General features: G+C 38.3%; 1 protein-coding gene across 50 annotated transcripts in view; it reads right to left on the minus strand.

Annotated features, from left to right (window-relative positions):
- Positions 1-21,191, minus strand: part of LOC106878301 (uncharacterized) — a 176,227-nt gene that overhangs the window by 80,968 nt on the left and 74,068 nt on the right. For all 50 annotated transcript variants that reach the window (XM_089340389.1, XM_089340415.1, XM_089340376.1 and 47 more), the window contains one exon: positions 19,368-19,403. In XM_089340389.1, the coding sequence (XP_089196515.1) occupies positions 19,368-19,403 (36 nt within the window). The remainder of the gene's footprint in view (positions 1-19,367; positions 19,404-21,191) is intronic.

The raw sequence follows: 21,191 nt of genomic DNA on the forward strand, positions 1-21,191 counted from the left end.
ATCCAAGACTATAAGTCGTAGACTCTAAACCAAAATGTCGTGCAGTGGGATTGAACCTGGAGCCACACACTTGAAAAGAAAATCTTCTTGAAATAAAAAAATATACATAGAGTACTGGGATGGATGGTACTGATGATCCCCCTCCCCTCAAAAATTAATGTCCTTGAGCCAAAATTAGCAACAGTTGTAGCAGTAGTGGTGGTGGTGGGGGGGTTGATGGTTGTCATGGTAAAGGCCATGGTGGTGATGGTGGTAATGATAGACATAGTGATGATGGTAGTGGTCAAGCTGGTGACCTAGCAATGGTTTTGGTGGAAGTAGTAGTCGATACAGTAGCAGTTTTTAAGCACTTTCAGATGGAATAGGGGTGGGCAGTGCCTTAGAGTCCATAGATAAGGTGGTGGTGGTTGCAGTGGTGGTGATGGTGGCAGTGGTAGCAGTGGCAGTGGTGGTGGTGGAAGTAGTGGTGGTGGTGGGGGTGGTGGAGAAAGGATGGGAAGGGAGTGCACCATGCTTGATAGCAGCAACAGGACCAGACTGTAAAACTTGAAATTTCTCAGTAAATGAGGAAGGAAAGAAAGAAGGAAGACAGAGAGATAATATGATGGTGATGAAATATATTAAACACTAGGGAACTGCTCAAACAGACACACACACACACACACACACACAAGCATTCTCTCCCTCTCTCTCATATATATATATATATATATATATATATATATATATATATATATATATATATATATATGTATATGTAGTGTGTTTATTAGGAAGAGAAAGGTCAGTGACCCCAGCAGAACAAGGTGTGTGTGTGTGTGTGTGTGTGTGTGTGTGTGTGGCTGGCTGGTTAGATATGGAGAATAACAACAATCACAGAACCATACATAATCGCTCACACACACACACGCAATCACTCACTCAAACACATACACACTCTTATTAAAAAGCATCTTATTGCACAACACCGTCACCTCCTCACATGCCCCAACACTGATGGGAATACGCAGCAAAATAATTATTAATGTCATAATTAATAATGATAATTATATCTGACACGATACTAATTACAAAAATTTCTAGCATAGGAACAAGGATACAGATTATTTATGTTGAGAGAGGATTATATCAACCCCAGTATGCAGCTGGTACTAGATTAATAAGGAATGCGAACACTGAATGATGATTATCTCACACACACAGAGCAGACACAGGTTAGTGCGGTTCAGATGGTTGCTTCCCAACCAGATGGTTATCGGTTCAGTCTTACTGCATGGTACATTGGACAAGTGCCTACTTTTATGGGTCAGGACTGACCAAAGCCTTGTGAATAGATTTGGTAGATGGAAACTGAAAGAAGCCTGTCATTTGTTTGCTTGTATGTGTGTGTATGTGTGTGAACATTCACAAATGGAGTTCTGACAGTTCCTTGCTTTTGAGAATAAGTAGAATAACAATGAAAAAAAATCCTTTACTTGTTAACATAAGGGTTAGTGACAGGAAGAGTATCCATTTGTAAAACAATGCATCAATTATATGTATTCACCTAACCTATGCTAGCACAGAAAAACAGAAGTGAAACTGAATGAACCCAGAAATGTTGGCTCATCTATTGAGAAAGATTATGTTTTAATTACTCAATAAAATCAATATTTCTTTACAGATCATCTTTTTTAGGGAATCGGAAGCGGTTGATATTCCTCCATTGATAGCCTGGCAACAGACAGGTTCTCATCACCATTGAAGTTGGCACCAGTGTCTGTTGTATCTCCATTTCCAACATTCAGTCAACAAATACTACAACAGGCTTTGTGCTAATATAAAACAAAACAATAGTGAAGGTTGACATATGCAATGGCTGGCTGTCACCTTAAACTTGATGACAGACCTGCTGTCATCATCATCATCATCCTCATCAACAGCAGTTCTCAAGGACAACTGGGCTGAAGTTATCTATGAAATCCCATCAACAAAATGCGAGCTGTGATGCAAGTAGAGTGTCAAACATAGGGTAGTAAGGGTTGAGGGGGACAAGTGGCCACCCCAGCAAGAAACTGATATGGAAAGGACCAACAGCATTCAAAAGCTATGCAATCACATCACGAAAACTTCAAAGCCATGAGACAATGCATGATTAATTCAAAACAATTATCATCATCGTTTAACATGAAAAAGTGCCAGGCTTTAAAAATATGTAATGGGGTCAATTTGCTCAACTAAAATCCCTTCAAGATGGTGACCCAGCATGGCCACAGTCCAATGACTGAAACAAGTAAAAGACAAAATAATAGTTCCAAACATGACATTCCCTAACAAAAGACAAACTGCAGAAAGCATTAAAGAGTATAAAAGCTTCAAGAGGATCTATCTGGTTCCTGCAGCAAAAGGGTTAGTATCACTTTGCCATTTTAGGGCCCTTTAGGGGAGCCCAGTCTATTGCAAAGAGAAAATGTCATGGTGCTGCCATTTCTATGCTTATTAAGTCATAAAAATTGATAAAATTAAACCAAAAATAAACACTTCCTGGATTATAAACCCAAAAACTTGACTCAAAAGGAATGTCTAGAATGCTATGAGTTGGAGGTTCAGTTTTTTTTTTTTTAAATGGATAAATCAACAGATGACTTGCTTTTATACACACATATGTATGCATGCATGTTGGATATATATAAATATACACACACACACACACACACACACACACACACACACACACAGTGTATACTTTATATTTATGTGTGTATATGTGCACACGTGTGTGTATATGTGCACACGTGTGTGTATGTGTGTGTGTGTACACACACATGCACATATAAAATACACATTCACATGTTAATGTTTATAAGCTTGTCTGTATCTGCATCCATATGGGTCTGCATCGGTGTGCGTGTGTATGTGTGTGTGTGTGTGTGTGTGTGTGTGTGTGTGTTTACAATGTGTGATCCTTCTCTGAGAATCTCGCCAGCTGGCTTCTACAATCAGTCAAGTGAAATCTAAACATGTCAGGCTGGACTTTAGGGTACCAGGTCTGGGGAAGAACTCTTAGCTCTAAACAGGGCTTTCTAATTTTGGAAAACTGGGGGGAATTTGATGGCTCAACAAATAGAGAGGCAGTTACTGGAGTGATGGGGCAATTAAGGGTTTATAATTAAGGTGTTGGATTGACAGAAACAGGAAGAGTAAGAGAAAAAAAAATGTATCATGTTCTGAGTTCAAATCTCATCTAGTAGACATTGGTTTTCATCATTTTGGGAAAGATAATATTAAGAACTGAGAACTGGATATTAATGATTATAGATCTGCCAAAAAATAATGGGTGCAGCACCAATATTGAACAAAATCTCATATTTATTTGTAGGAATACAAGTGGAATTTTTCAGGAATTTACAGCCAAAAAAAGGTTGGTCAACTTATATATGAAGATAGACGTGGGAAACCAAAAACTCCATGTGAAACGCAGCAGGGCTTGGAAAGATAGTAACAATGTTTGAATGCTTATGCTACATGTTTACACTATATTGTATGTTGATTTGTATGCCAGAAAAATATGGTGTTTTAAAAACCATTCTTTGTGAGTTTAAACAATTGGTACATCACATTTGTTTCATATTTTGGTATGGAAAAAAGAAAACAAACCGCAAAAAGCTAACACTGGTATAGACCCCTCCATCAACCACCCAAGTTTCTGGTTTCAAATAACAATTAAATGGAAAAGACTTAACGAGAAGTAATGGACATAATTTGTCAATTATATTGCATGTGTAATTCAAAGATTCATCAGTGTGTGAAATAGACAGAAGGTCGTCATGTTAGGAAGAAAGGCAAGCAGAGGATTGTCAGTGTCTGAGAGAGAATCCAGTATTACAGTTACAGGAATCTAGAGAGACATACCAACATAGCCATGGAGGGACAAATCTCATTGGCTCATTCGACCAAAGACAACATTCTTTTATACTTTTATTCCTTTACTTGTTTCAGTTATTTAACTGTGGCCATGCTGGAGCATCACCTTAAAGGGTATTAGCCAAAGAAAACAACCCCCAGGAGTTATTCTTTGTAGTGCTTATTCTATCGGTCTCTTTTGCCGAACTGCTAAGTTACAGAGGACATAAACACACCAGCATCAGTTTTCAAGTGATGACAGAGGGACAAACAAACATATATATAATATATATATATATATATATATATGACAGGCTTCTTTCAGTTTCCGTCTACCAAATCCACTCACAAGGCTTTGTGTGTGTGTCCTGGTTATAAATTAAAATACTTTGTAAGAAATAATTTGGTGAGCAAGAAGGCAGCCCAGTTACAAAACACTGCCTCAGTAAAACCGATTAACCCATGACAGCACGGAAAAGCATTATAACCAGGACATATTCCATCTTGTCTTCATATGGTCTATTTCGGAGTAGAATGTTCAATGTAGAAGTTGTGTATTCTAATTCCTGGCAAACCGATTCTGTTAATTTGTCTCGATAAATGGCAGACACGACACAAGTGGAAGGGTTAAAATGAAAAAAAAAAAAATAAATAATAATAATAATAATAATGATGATAAACAAAAAAGCAATATTGAACTTAAATGTTGAAATATTAAGAAATGCATTCCAAGTGAGGTGTGAAATGTCTGGGGGTAATGAAATGGAAGCAATAAGTAAACTAGTAAGGGGGGGTGGGATGGGGGGCAGTGGTGATGAGTGGTGGTGGTGGCGGTGAAAGGTAGCGTTGGTGATGGTAGCAGTAATGGTGGTGGTGGTGGTGGTGGTGGTGATGATAGTTACAAGGATGGTGTTGGCATTGATGGTGATGAGAGTGGTGGTGGTGGTGTAGGTGGCAGCAGAGGAGGGGGTATCTTGCCAAGAAGCTGGCAAGAGACTTCGTGCAATCCGAGGATCCAGTTCAATGGGACACGTGAAGGTGGTGCGTATAAGGGCCACCACTGAAGAATTTCAATTTCGTTAATGACAACAACAACAACCAACAAAGAATGCAGTTGGGTGCAGTTGCAACTGCAGTAAAGAGAAAAGCACCAATTAGTACTTAAAATGGTGGTGGTGGTGGTGGTGTTGGTGGTGGTGGTAGTCAGCAGGATGGTTGAGGTCGTTGGTGGGGGTGGGAGCAATTGTAGCTAATGATTGTGTGTACATGACATTAGGTAGGTGTGGTGAGTTAGTTATGACAGAGTTTATTGATGGGGGGAGGGGGGGATGGAGAGAGAGAGAGGAAGAGAGATGGAGAAATGGAAAGAGAGAGAGAGAGATAGAAAGAGCAGGAGAGGTGTGAGGGGGGAGAAAAAATAAAAAGGGACATATATATATATATATATATATATATTCATATATACACATACATACACACACCCTCATATATATATACATACACATACTCACCAGATGTGTGTATGTGTGTGTAAGGACAGAGAGAGAGAGAGAGAGAGAGAGAGAGAGAGACAGAGAGAGAGAGACAGAGAGAGAGAGAGAAAGAGAGAGAGAGACAGAGAGAGAGAGAGAAAGAGAGAGAGAGAGAGAGAGAAAGAGAGAGAGAGAGCAAGTGAAACGTAATTCTTCAGAAACCTTGACCTGAAATGTGTATCAGAAGAGAAGGATGAAGAGATTGATGAAGTGGTGGTGGTGGGAGGGGGGGGGGAGAAGGAGCAGGCAGTCAGGCAGGCAGACATACTAGAAGTTTCTATTTCTGGAAATAAATAAATTAAGTGGAATTGAAATATGTTGTAACTGGATTCACCGAAGAAGGATTAGGTGGTTCCTGGAGTCTGTAGAGTTGCAGGCAAGAGAACACCCACACACACACACACAGACAAACAGAGTGAGCAAAACCTCAAAGAGGCACCAATACAGACAGACACACAGACAGACATCTTGGTCAGCAGAAGACACCACTTCATAATAAATGTGTGGTCAGCAAAAATGATTTGGTCAGAGAGGGAGATAAAACAACAGCTGACCGGCTTAGGGGCCACAGAAACTACATGATGCAAAGGTGGTGGACTGACCAAATGTCCAGAGGATGGTCAGGAACTCATTGAGAGGAGGATGAGACCCTATTCTCTGACTGATCCTTTCTGCTTTCCTCCCTCATATATATTTTTTTTAATCAGGGTCTTTAATTAAGGAATTTAGGGATCTTTAATCTTTATTTTTTCCTTCATCTTTTACTGCTTTCAGTCATTGGACTGTGGCCACGCTGGCGCACTGCTTTCATAGGATTTACATGAACAAAGCAACCCTGGATCTTATTTATATTTTTAAGTTTGGTACTTATTCTATTGGTATCCTTTGCCTAACTGCTAAGTTAAGGGGACATAAACAAACCAACACCAGTAGTCAAGCAGTTGTGGGGGACAAACATCACACACACACACAACAAACTTCTTTCAGTTTCTGTCTACCAAATCCACTCACAAGGCTTTGGTCAGCCCAAGGTTTGCCCGAGGTTACAAGCAATAGGATTGAAACCAAGACTACATGGTTCAGAAGCAGCTAATTTTTTTGGGGGTTTTTTTTTTTTTTTGCTGATCACTAACCCTTACGTGTTATTTGCTTCTTCAGACATACTTCAATACACTTAATTAATCGATCCTGAAAGGGTGAAAGGCAAAGTCGACTTTGGCAAAGTTTGAACTCAGAACGTAACAGCAGACGAAATACCGCTAAGCATTTCGCCCAGCATGCTAACATTTCTACCAGCTCACCTTCAAATATACATACATACATATATATATATATATATATATATATATATATATATATATATATATATATATATATATATATAAAATAAAGCATGTTCATTGCTAGCACCACATAAAAAGCCCCCGGTCCACTCTGTAAAGTGGTTGGCATTACAAAGAGCAGCCAACCATAAGAATCCTGCCAAAACAGATGATTGCAGCTCTCTCGTCTTACCAGTTCCAGTTGAAATGTCCAACCCATGCCAGCATGGAAAATGGATGTTATATAATCATGATGATGATACATTCATTAATGTAATTAACTTACAGTGATTTAATTATGAATGTGCATTAATTATTGCTGTTGCAGCTGTTTTTCCCATTCCTAGAATTAATTAACTTGGAGTGCAATCCACTTTGACAAAATTCGTATTCGGTAAAAAATACTTAATTAGATCATTTCAATTGGTTAATGGGGAAGAAGCATGGCTGGATGGTTAAGGTGCAGAACCAACATACCAGACGGTCAGGAGTTCAAATTACATCAATATTGATCCAGTAAATCAGTAATCAAAAGAATTTCTACTGGTGTATGTAGTGGGAGCACTGCATAATTAATGAGTGCTTCATCAAAGTGCAGTAATGGATTCAAATCTTCTTAGACACAAGAAGTAAATAAAGGGAAGCTACTCCAATATATGGTGCCAGAATAAAGTCTCCCAACAGTATCAAATTCTTGCTATTTGACCAAAGACCCTAATTTTAGTAAGAAGTTGAGTGTTATGAAAGGTTACTACCATATTGGACAGATTCCATATAGGTGGACTCAGCCAAACAGATAGGAGCTAAGAAGGGGACCACAATAGAGTAAGTCAACCTGTTAGAAATAACAGCTAAATCTGCATCAAAATCAGACCATATTCTCTTAAACAATAAAGGACACATTGGTTATTGTAGTCCGAAATACATGTTTGATTAAAAACGAAAACAGAGGCAGGATTGTCAAAGATGGAATATCTTTGAGCATAGATTGGCTCAAACAGGACTGACCTAGAGCTAAACGACAAACTAGATGATAGTCGTGTCTATAAAACAGCTTGTTGTTTCTCTAATCATTAATAGGGGTGGGAATTGAAGGAGATGGTCATGCCTGGAATGTCTTTGATTGTAGGTCTGTTCTATCAGGACTGACCTCCTAGGGCTAAACAACAACAATTTGTTCCAATTCTCACAAAGTTAAAAAAAAAACAAACAAAAAATTAACAACAACAACAAATCTTGTTACTGAACAAAGGGGATGGAATTGGGGGTGGAGAGGGGGGAGGAGGGGCAGTAAATTCTTGATAGGTGGAATTCTTGTGACCCTGTTCTAATTTTTTCCGATGGAATGGTTCACATAATATGCTTAATGCCCTTGGGAGAGGGAAACTTCCTACTTCCCTGACTCACAACGCATTCTAGGACATTCTTGGGAAAATTTAAAACAAAAGAAAAACAAGAAACATCTTCATCATGATTATTACTAGCAAAAACTCTGAGAATCAGCTCTATGAACTGGTTTCAATTTCTAGCTGAAAGTCTTTTACTTATCCAGAAAATAATAATAATAATAATAATAATAAATATAATAATAATGATGATGATGATGATAATAATAAAAATAATCCTCTCTACTATAGGCACAAGGACTGAAATTTGGGGCAAGGGGATTAGTTGATTATATTGACCCCAATGTTTCACTGGTACTTAATTTATCAACCCCAAAAGGATGAACAGCAAAGTCAACCTCAGGGGCTTAGCTCACAAACCGTGAAAAACACACACCCAGAGCTCTGCACCAATTTCTGTTAACCAGAAATATTTTGAGAGAGGAATTTGGTAAACCCAAGGTTATTGTAAAATACATTTGCCAAATTTCCATGCAGTAACATTAGACTGTGAACCACATGAGTATAGAGCAAACTGTACCCAAATTTATGTGAGATTCTATGTTAAGGGTAAGACAATTCTATTATGAAAGTTGTCAAGAGGTGGTGGGGAGGGAGACAAACAAAGACACACACAGACACACACGGTAGGCTTCCACAGTTTCTGTCTCCCAAATTCACTAACAAGTGTTTGGTCAGTCTAGGACTGTAATAGCAGACATTTGTGCAAGGTGCCATGCAATGGGACTGAACCCGTAAGTGCATAGTTTGCAGAGCAAGCTTCTCCACCACACGGCCACACCTATTCAACAAATAAACAAGCAACGGCCAGGGTGGAGTATGTCTGAGGACTAAAAATGTTTAAACAATTATGCAGGAAAAATAATTAATTATCAGAAATGAAAAATGGTGCCAATTTAACGGCACATTCTTTTGATAAAAGATATTTAGCAGAGGAGAGAGAAGGCCCCCAACGAATGTTGCAAACCGTCCCAGACAGTTGAGATCAATGTCTTTAATGGTTGTTTAAACATATGTAGGGTGGAGGTGGTGGTGGTGGTGGTGGTGGTGGTGGTGGTGGTTGTCTTTATGTTACCTGGGTGGCAGATTAAAAACGATTTCAGTTCTGTGTAGGAAGAATCGTGAGAAATGTTTGAGATGAGGATTGGAGAGGAATATGCAGAGAGAGACAGGGTTAAGGAGGACGGGAGGAAACTATGCTTGATTTAAACTTAATTCCAAAGTAACAGTTTAACTAACCTATGAAGTGGGGAGGGGCAGAGTTATGAAGCTGACAGGTTCCAGGTGTTTCAAAATGAGAAAGAATTTACTTTAAATATATTCAGTCACTCATCATTTTACTTTCACAAGATTCGGAGGGGGCCAAAATTTTACAATGAATTTCAAACAAAGAAGACAATATGTAGCTGTGTGTGTGTGTGTATGCATTCTTCCCAACATGGTTCTGGGTTCAGTCCCACTATGTGGCATCTTGGGCAAGTGTCTTCTATTATAGCCTCAGACTGACCAAAACCATATGGCTGGGAAGCAAGCTTCTTAGGCACATAGCCACGCTTACACTTTGCCCTTCCTCCTTTCAGAATCGATAAAATAAGTACCATTTCAGCACCCGGGAGGAGGGGGGGCAACGTAATCGACTTACCTCTCTCCCGAAATTGCCGGCCTTGTGCCAAAATTTGAAATCATTATATTTATTAATATTATTATCATTATTATTATTATTATTAAGGCGGCGAGCTGGCAAAATACTTAGCGGTATTTCTTGCATCTGTCGCTACGTTCTGAGTTCAAATTTCGCCAAGGAAGGTCGACTTTGCTTTTCATCCTTTCGGGGCCGATGAAATAAGTAATAAGTACCATTTGAGCACTAGGGGTCGACGTACCCGACTATCCCCCTCCCCCGAATTTCACGTCTTGTACCTATCGCGGAAAAGATTATTATTATTATTATTATTATTATTATTATTATTACCTACTTAAATTCACCAATCAATTATCTGATTAATCAATCAGTTCGTCAGTGTCTTTTCGCCGTGGTTTACAAACTTATTGATGATGCGCCTATGTCTTCTCGACAACAGAATGGATGAAGTCGCAATGTCGTCGATGAGGTCGTGAACTGCAGCGAAGGGGGCCAAGTGATTAGCTAATTAGTTCACATACACAGTTTCCATTCTCTCCGGGCTCCATAAAATAAAGTAGCAGTCAAGTATTACGAAGATTCTGGTGAAACGTCTTTGATGTGGATGGAATTATGACAGAACACAAGACAATACTATATAGATGTATGTGTTCGTCTCTTCGAATATGTATATATACCTGGCAGATGAACTCACACGGAACGTGCGCGTGTGTGTGTGTATAAACACATATCTTTGTGATACGGTGACTGTTATAGCATCACAATGGTTCCGACACAGGACGTGTGTGTGTCTGTGTGTGTACGTATATACACAAATACATACATAAGGAGTTGAGAGGAAGCAATCAAAGGAAGTGCTTGAAAAGACCGGCGACAGTTTTGAAGAAGTTTCTCTACTTGAAGAAGAAGAAGAAGAAGAAGAAGAAGAAGAAGAAATGGTGGGGACGAGGAGGAGGGAGGAGAAAAAACATGAAAACGGACGAGGAGGAGAGGAAGGAGAGGGAGAGAGAGAAGAGGAGGAGGAGGAGGAAGAGAGAGAGAGAGAGAGAGAGAGAGAGGAGGAGAGAGAGAAATTAGAAGAAAAAGAAGGTAGACTTTATAAGAAATCTTAGAATTATTAAAGAAGTAGGTTGGTGGGAGCTGTTGTGAAACTACAACGGATGAAACAATGTGTGTATGTATGTATGTGTATATATATATATATATATATATATATATATATATAGGCACACATTATATACACCCTCATACACAGCTGTCTAAATAGACAACGAGTGATGGACCGAATGTCGCATGGAAAAAAAAAATTAATTAGTTAATTAATTAGAATAACCTTCTTAGATGGAAGGGAAAAACTATGAAGCACGCACAAAAATATTTGGGGAAAACACTTGCATAGAATCATAGTTATACAAATACACACAGCAATGATATATAATATTTATATAGACACATTATATTACGATACATTATAGAAAACTTCCGTGTATATCTTAAGGCACACAAACACACGTCTGCTCACAAAGAAAAGGAATAAATGCGTGTGTATATAAATATATATATCATAAGTACAAAATCGGCATGTATATACGACAGACAAAGGAAAAATACAGTGCATGCTTACATTTATAGATATATATACACATAGATATTATATACACTTGAGACTTAGGAGTGATCGAGTTTAGTAATTAAATACAGGGGATGATTTCGTCAAAGCACATTGTAAAAAGATGTTCACCCACAAAATGTTTATTATACGTATATGCACGCGCGCGCGTGCGTGCGTACGTGCGTGCGTGCGTGTGTGTGTGCGTGCGTGCGTGTGTGTCAAAGATTTGAATTGGAAATAACAGCAATCATTATTATTGTTATCATAAAAGTACTTACAGCAGTTTGTCGATGGAGTGGTTCAGTAAGGCTTTCTTTTCAGGATGTCTTGGAGCTGGATTGTCAAAAAGCAGCATTGCACACACTCGCATACATAGATATACAGTCACACGCACTGACACACACACACACACACACACACAGACACACACAGTAACATACACGTCGTCACACACACATTGCTACCACTATATCACACCTGCACACACCGTCACGTATTCACTCACACACATACACACAGACACACGCGCACCTGCACACAACAAAATACACACATACACGCACACTCACAAACAAAATAACCCCATTGCGACCCCCGCAAATATTTGTCAAGTTGTTGTTGATGTACGTTTTAAATTGACAGAACAAACGTCAGCGTAAGATATTTAGGGAAAAAGATGTATGTATATATATGTATATATATATGTATATATGAATATGTGTGTGCCTGTGTGCGTGATAGAGAACGAACTTGTGTATATATACGTGTATGTGTGAAGGAGATTGTGTTTTATATATACCTCGTGCTGACGTTTCCAGTGTGTTTATTTTTGTTAATATAGGCGTGAGTATATGTGCGTGTATGTAAATATATATGTATGTATGTATGTATGTATATGTTTGGGTCAGTTCTTATTTATAATTTGTTGGTCACTTAAATTACTGTAAGTTGTGGTGGTAGTGGTGGTGGCGATAGTGGTGTAACTAAAGAAAACTTGAACGAAAGTCATTCAGTGACCGTTCGTAGAATTTTGGCCTGGAATATAAAATAACTGAGAGAGAGAGAGTGAGATGCTGGAGAGACCAAAGGGACAAGGAAACGATGTGGTGGTCGCGTCTGTGGTGCTGAAGTTGATATTGGTTAATAAAGTTTAAAAAGGAACAGTAAATCTGAGGATGTGTTTGGCGTATTGAATACGTGCGTGTGTTGGTGTGTAAACATATTGGCACCAAGTCACATGTGAAATATGGCTGGGGTGTGGAGGGATGGAGGGGAAAAGTGTAAATATATATAAAAGGGTGGTGGTGAAGAGGGAGGAAGATTACGATAAGGGTAGAGAGAGATGGAGGGAGAGAAGAGGAGGGGAAAATTGAGAGAAAGGGTGGAGAGAGATGTTTAGAAAGTTTGGAGTGATGAGAGTGTTGGGTGCGGTGAGTGGGGAACAAGGAAGATAGTGAGAGGTGATGAGAGAAAGGAAACGATGGGGAAGAAGACAGAGGTGGTGGTGGGAGAACGGAGATTCAGAGAGAAAGAGAGAGGGAGGTGATGAGAGCGAGAGGTGTCGAGAGAAAGAGAGAGGAAACGAGGTGAGAGAAGGAAGAGATCGAGAGGGAAAAAAGAGATTCTGTGAGAGATAGAGAGAGAGGGGGGGGAGAAGGGGAGATGAGGGAAACAAAAGAGAGAAAGAACAACCCAGTTGTAAAGAAACAGCTGGGAAAGAGTGAAACAGTAACCCTTCGTCGTCGTCGCTACCACCACAATCATCATTCTCCTCCTCCTCAACCTCCATTCATTTATTCATTACCACATCATCACCAAATGGCAATCTTCTGCTCTTTATTCTATGAAATACTTGAATTGATAAAATAAAGATTTCTTTAACTAAACCCAGTTCTGAAATTGTACTTTGCTTCCTGCTTTTATGGAAAGCCAGAAGAGTAACAATTAGTGGACTGTACAAAATGATCCAAGGTGCCAGAGAAAGAATGCTTAAGGGTGAGAGATAATTGGAAAGCCATAGATCTAATCTCTACTTGCTAGAAACAGTAGCCTAATCACCCTCAGATCTTTTACTGTCTTGAAAAACTGGAAACATACGTTAGATAATGTAGAAGTTGATACATGATTTAAAAACGGGGGCAGGGATGGGGTTACTGCAGGAAGTCATTTAGTCAAAGCTCTAATCGAGACTGACCAAGAGTCTAACTCAACAATCCATAAGGGATTTAGAAGATCAATATGATCACACACACAATTATTATGTATTAATTCAATACTGCATCCCATATTGAATTAATAAATAATAATTGTTGTTCATCACTATTTCTCCATTTTCTGTTTTCTTTAAATTTTGATTCCTGATAAACTCCTGTTTATCCTTGTCTTTACCTATAACTTATGAGCATAATATGCTTGCATATGTATGCACATGGTTTAACATAGGTAAAATACCGGTAGTATAATGGATACTTCTGTCCCAGTTATTTTAATCTCTAACACAGCTAATCTTTTATATATGTATATATATATATATATGTATGTATGTGTGTATGATGTATGTGTGTATGATGTATGTATGAATATAGTTGATAAAAAAAACATATATAAGAAACACACTCTAAAAGATAGAGTAGTAATTTCTACAAAAAATTTGTTTATATAAAGTTACCCAAGGTTTTGTACCCACAACGCCAAAACCTTGTGAACAACTCATCAGACTCTATATGAATACAACATTTTTAAATATCTACGTCGCAGACGTGAGGAAACCCTCAGAAGTCAAGGAATACAAAAAAAAAACGTTAATGAGTATGGGTTATTTCCCCTTAATCAGAGGGGAAAAACCCTTTATAGACTCAGAGGGGCTTAACAAGCAAAGTATATTCGTGTATGTGAAAGTAAATGTATACAAAAAGATATGCCAACTACCAGTCTTGTTTCTGATACATAGGCAAGAAGAAGAAAACCACAAAATTAGCTAGCCATATCTGAGACCTGAAAGCCAACGATACCCTACACACTATCAACTGGAGCACTGTAGAATGAGCCTTACCATACATTAATGGATCAAGAAGATGCAGGCTTTATATAGCTAAAAGAGCTCATATCCTCTTTAAATCTAAGATCACCAACCTACTAAATTTTAGACCTGAAATTTTCACTAAATGCAAGCATTTGTATAAGTTTCTATTACTGAACTGGAGAACATCATCCTCTTCTAATGCTTCCTTGTCGAATTAACCACACCAACCATTGCTAATTCTTATTCTAAAGAACCAAAAGGATACAACTTTTATCTCTCGTTCTTTCTCCTATGTTATATTTTGAGCCTGAAAGGTTTCACAATAGTACACACCAGGTTATATAAGCTCATCCAACTGTTGTATTATGAGAAACATGAAACTTATCATAGCTCACATCTAAATTTAAATCCTGTGTATATTAAATGATATTTATCTCTTTCTCTATAAATGGAGCACTTTTTGTTGATCTCACCAATAACAGAACAGTATATTACACACAGATACAAGTGCGTATGTGTGTATATATATATGTGTGTGTGTACACACATACACACATGTAGCAGCAGTCCTTGTTTTCATAGTGATATTGACCTTGCTAACAATCACATTTGGCAGTCTCTCCGTAAACTTTTTTATCTACTTATTTAATTTTTGTATTTCTTTATTTCTAATGTATTTTGAAAACCAGCTAAGTCTGCCACCATCTTTACACATCTCTGCTCCAGAATTCTTCAACATCTGATTCCATCTCTGATAAAGAGAAAATATTTCAAACAGAGTTACATCATAACTTAATATTTGTCTGCCTGTGGGTTTTACTTGTATCTCAACTAGTTTGCACATATGTGTGTGTGTGTGTGTAGTAAATATATATATATATATATATATATATATATATCCATTCTAGCTGATGCATTGGTTTCTGTATCAGATAAAGGTTTGCTCTAAATAAAAATGTTTTAATATACTTTACAACCCTGATGTTACTATACACACATACATGTATATACACATGTGTGTGTGTGTGTGTATGTATCCACAGATGCATATGTGTGTATGCATGTGTGTTTTCCCCTCCATTTTATTAAAGGAAACACAAGCGCTTTCACACACACATATATATATATACATATATATATATACATGCAGCAGAACTTTCATCAACCAAATTCATTCACAAGGCTTTGGTCAGCCTGAGGCTATAACCCAAGGTACCATGAAGTGGTGCTGCTTACTAACCAAACAGCCATGCTTGTACTGCTCTCTCTCTCTCACGCTATATAATATATATATAGAGAGAGAGGCTTATATATATAGAGAGAGGCTTATATACACACATACATGCATGCACACTCACGGACATACAGAGAGAGTAAACACTTGATTTAAAAGAAGCCCTGATTTGATAAATAATGGTTTTTAACAGAAAGAATAATTAATAATTAGTAGCAGAATGGATTAATAAAAGAATAACTTGATGAAATTAATAATCAACAGAATGGAGAGAGAGACAGACAGACAGACAGACAGAGACAGAGAGATGAAACCTTTTGGCAGGGAAGGAGGAGGGAGAGGTATTTGGTAGGGAATTATGGGGAGGAGACATGGGGGAGAGGTGGAGGAGACAACATGAAATAAAAGACAAGATTTTAAAACAAAACACCAAACAAATAAAAGAGCAACCCCCCCCCCCAAAAAAAAAGAAATATTACTGGAGTTTCTGGCAAATAGAGTAATGATAGATGAAAGGAAGGCTGTGCGTATGTATGTATGTATGTGTGTGTATGCAATTTATGAGTGGTGGTGGTGGTGGGGGATCGAAAGGGAGAGGCGGAAAACAGTATGAGAGAGTTATGGTACTTTGTGCTGAAAGAAAAGAGAATTTCAGGCTGTTGATGTTGTTGTTTAACCACAGGTCATCGGACAGTGAACAGCCCCATGACCAAAGACGCTCCGTCTGTGCCCTTCTGGTACGTTTAAGATTTTCTAACAAATTATTCGATGTTTCCTTTAGCTTGGTTTTTAAGATGTTATATTGTGGTTTAAAGGCGATTTGACTGCTATATCTAGCATGTTGAGTGACTGCATAGGTATCCGCCTCCTCCTCCTCCTTTGCCTCTTCTTTGCCTCACAATGAGAGGGTGAATAGACAGGTGTGTGCGAGAGGGGGTGGGGTGGAGGAGACTTGTGAAGGTTAACTTTAATGAAAAGTAAAGGTTGGAGTCAGTAGATGGGGGGAGAGAGGGAGGGAGAGAGAAAGAGTGTGTGTGTGTGAGAGAGAGGGTGAGACTGTATGAGAGAGAGTGCATGTGAGAGAGAGAAAGTGTGTGTATGAGTGTGAGAGAGAGAGAGAGAGACTATGTGAGAGAGAAAGAGGGAAAGAAAGATTGAGAGAAAGTTAGAGAGAGAGAGAGTGAGCATGTGTGTGTGTGTGTGTGTGTATGTAACAATTTATACACACAAGTAAATGTGCCTATGTAATTTGTATAGGCCACAGTGTATGTGTGAGTGTGTGTGTGTGTGTTAAGATTACATGTAATTATGTAGATGGAACACACATGATTTCATTATTGCCTGTGTTTTAGTTAGCAACGAATAGACTTGTCCTTCTGTTTCGAGTTCATAGGAAAATCCACTCCATAGGAAGATCTTCAGGCTATCCACTCCGTGGGGGTGGTCACTTCAAGACTCGCACAATGTTTGTTTTCATTAACATTTTCCACAGCAAATGTGGGTTTGAGTCCCACATTTTTCGTTATCCAAAAGGGTTTTTCAACCCAATATTTACATACTAATGTTTATAGCTTTATGAGATGTGCTTGGAAATCCACTGTTCCAAAAAAGAATCCTCTCATATTCCCATGAAAGTTTATAAATTCTTATGCCATCGGCAAATTACCATTTCTCACTGGTAAGAATTAAGTTTCTAAAACAAAGGAATTTGAAGGACTGCTTTGGTCTAATGGTAGAACACCTGTCATGTGTACAGTTGATGTTGGCTTGTGACACACACAAGCAGCTTTTGACTTTTCCCATCCAAAGGGGTTTTTTTAACTCAATATCTACACACTATTATTCACAGCCTTATCTTTGAGATCCAGTCCCAAAAAAGAATTATTTCACATTCTCTCAAAAGTTTATACATAAATTCTTTTAAGTCATCACTTAACAAAAAATGTCAGAGTAGCAAACAAGTTGGATGCATTCGGCAGACTAGCTTCTCTTTCATGACCAATGGCTTATAGAGACATCACAAGCATGCTGAGACCCCCTTCGGTCATGACTGACCATGGGATTGCACCTAGGAAGTTACCCTCTCAGGCACAAGTCTGGACAAGGTTGTTTTATGGAAGACCAGTAGTCGCCCATGCATACCAGCCTCTTCTCTCCCTGCCACCACTGTTATCCAAGAGAAAGGCAAAGGGGCTGATACAGCTTGGCACCAGTGACGTCGCAACTCATTTCTACAGCTGAGTGAACTGGAGCAACGTGAAATAAAGTGTTTTGCTCAAGAACACAACACGCAGCCTGGTTCAGGGTTCGAACTCACAACCTCATGATCGTAAGCTCAATGCTCTAACCACTGAGCCATGCGCCTTCACAAGTAAACCACAAGAAATAGACAACTGACGATTTTACCTTCAGATCATCAACGAAGGCTGTTATAGTGTTCCAACCCATGTCAGCATGGAAGATGGATGTTAAAAGAAAATGGTAACAATGATGCATTCTCTCTATGGTCACGACAAACAACTCTTCAATGATTCTGCCAGAAAGTTAAGTAAAAATTTACTCTTTATTACAAGTTAACACAATTATATGTTCTGCATGAGTGAATATTCTATAAGAGCTTTCTTCTACATTAACGACAACAACAAAAAAAAAAAACCTGCTGATTCTTTCATATTGAGGAGACATCATCATTCCCTCTCTTTTTCAGCCTTGCCTTTTCGTCTATGTCACAAGGGAAAAGCTGTGTGAGTGAATGACATTATCTACCAATACCGAAGGATTGTCAAAAAAACATTGTCCTTAACATAAAATCGAAATTATATATGTTTAATTAGACAGACATTTTGGTAATAAGGAGCACACTGCCCTATTTATAGTTTATTAAATTGAGGATCCAATGTATATCATCATATATATATATATATATATATATATATATATATATATATATATATATGTATGTATATATATATAGATCACTGTGTGTGTGTTATTCAACAGATTGAAATATTACCATTAGTTATATAATAAATAGTAAGATATTTAATATTTCAAAAACCAGGTTGGATGGGCACAACACAGCCTTTACTTATTTTCATAAAGATATATATATTTTGCCATCTTAGAATTCTGCTGGGTCTGGTTTCCTCATATGGGAAGGGGAATAATTCAGAGATTCTGACAGGTTTATTCTCCTTCCAAATCTATAACTTTCAGGTCAGCTTTACAATTCTAGGAAGAAAACCACAGGTTTAATAAAATATTTACACGCACACACACCAAGTGAGGCCATAGGCCGAGGTGCTGAAGAAATGCTGTAAAGTTAAGCGCTTTATGGACGTGAAACCCTGAATAACCCCATATGTGTCTTTGTGTTTGTCACCCACACCGCTTGACAACGCATAATGGCTTATTTACACCCCAGTAACTTAGCGGTTTGGTGTAAGGGACCAATAGGATAAGGACCAAGCTAAAGGCGGAAAAAAAAAAGTACTGTGGTTGATTTGTTCAACTGAAACCCCTGACAACAGGGCCCCGGCATGATCACAGTCCAAATGACTGAAATAAGTTAAAGAATAAAAGGTAAAGATATAAACCTCACACACACACACCCTTGTCCTACCCAGGTGGTTTCACTGTGCCAAAGGAAATATATGCATTGAGATAGAATAACTATATATAATATGAGAAAAATGGCAAGATGCCTTCAACTTACACGTGTGATCTTGGAGAAAGATAATCCTGATGGAGACTGAAAATAAAAAGGAAATAAAATAAATAAAAATAAAATAATGGAATCATGTGAGGAGCTAAATTCGCAAGACATTTTTAGCTTCGCTTCAGGCAAGATGAAGACATTAAGGGAGGTTAGTCTTGTTGACTTAGTCTGCTAAGCTACTAAGGGAGACTACTTTTATTCAATAATTTGGTGAGTATGTGTGCGTGAGTAAGAAGGGAGAGAGAGAGAGAGAAAGAGAAAGAGAGAGAGAGAAAGAGAGAGAGAGGGGGAGAGAGAGAGAGAGAGAGAGAGAGAAAGGCGAACAAAGAGAGAAAGCAATTTTTAAACATGGCTCCAGCTCGAATCTTTTAATCAGAGTTCAAACCCCGTCCGACACTTTCTTTCTTTGTCCCTCTCAAGATCAATAAAAACCTTGTCTATGTTTTGGAAATAGGAAGGAAAACCAACAGAAAGAGCCAAAAATTACACCAACTCGCGTCTGTAAATTGTCCGGAATTCAAAAGAGAACAAATATGACTTTTATTAGGTCTCACACCTCTCACATTTAATAGCTTTTATCCGTTCTGGTAGAACAACAAAATCTCCTCTATTAGCCACACAATGCTTTGAGAGAGGATCAAAGCCAGGAATGTAAAACAAGTGGATCTAAAGACCCAGTCTTCAACTACACAATATCAGTGTAGTGAATTACTCATTGAAAGATTTCGTTTTTTTTTCCTTTGGTGTTTAAGTTCAAAGAACCACAAAGTTTCCACTCTGGTTTATAACTTTGTTTATTTTTATTAAGACAAGACTCCCAATAACAATTAGACAGAGAGGACATTCAGCAGATCTTATTAAAGAATAAACTAGAATAATAAACAATTAACCATAAATCAATCTCTTTCCACTTCATCACATTCTAGCATCAACTCGACTGTGTTAAACTCCTGTGCTTGAACTTACAAAGATTGGAACATTTATAGCTGAAGTACTTTTATAACTGGTTCAGGCCTCCTTCCCAGCCATCTCAATCTAGATCAACCCTCCCTCCTGGCCAGCAACAATAAAGTAGGTGTGCTATCTTTTTGCAATTAAGAAAACTTAAATAAGCGAAGCGTTGTTGTCTTGGCTGGAAGTAGAACAGAACAACCTGACTAAGATTTGGATACATGGCATTCTACGTTAAGAGTTTAATTAATTGTAATTTGAAATGCATTAAAGCAAGTCACTCCAGGACAAATATTTGAAAGTTTACACAAATATATTCACAAAAGACCTCATCGTTGCTACAGAAAAATATACGAAAATATACATATTTTTGGTCATATAGGGATCTTAACTCTTTAGCATTTGGATTACTCTGTGAAAGGTAAACGGAGTAAAGGGTGGTGGGTAAAGATCCCCTTTGGTCATAAATGACCATGGAATTGCACCTAAAATGTTCCCCTCCAACGCACAAGTCTAGGCAAGATTAGTTATGGAAGACCAGCAGTTGCCCATGCATATCAGCCTCCTCTCTCTCCACTCCACCGATGTTATCCAAGGGAAAGGCAAAGGGGCCGATACAGCTTGGCACCAGAGACATCGCGACTCATTTCTACAGCTGAGTGAACTGGAACAACATGAAATAAAGTGTCTTGCTCAAGAACACAACACACAGCCCAGTCTGGGAATCGAACTCATTATTTCATGATCGTGAGGCCAGCACTTTGGGATGTGGGATAAATCACCCGCTGGAGAAGATGCTAATCAACCAAAAAGCAGGAAAGCTCTATCTCCATTCTTCCCCAGCTATATGTGGAGCAAGGTGAATAATAA

The sequence above is a fragment of the Octopus bimaculoides genome, chromosome 23 (genome assembly GCF_046866305.1).
Source record: "Octopus bimaculoides isolate indiv1 chromosome 23, ASM4686630v1, whole genome shotgun sequence".
Classification (NCBI taxonomy): Eukaryota; Metazoa; Mollusca; class Cephalopoda; order Octopoda; family Octopodidae; genus Octopus; species Octopus bimaculoides.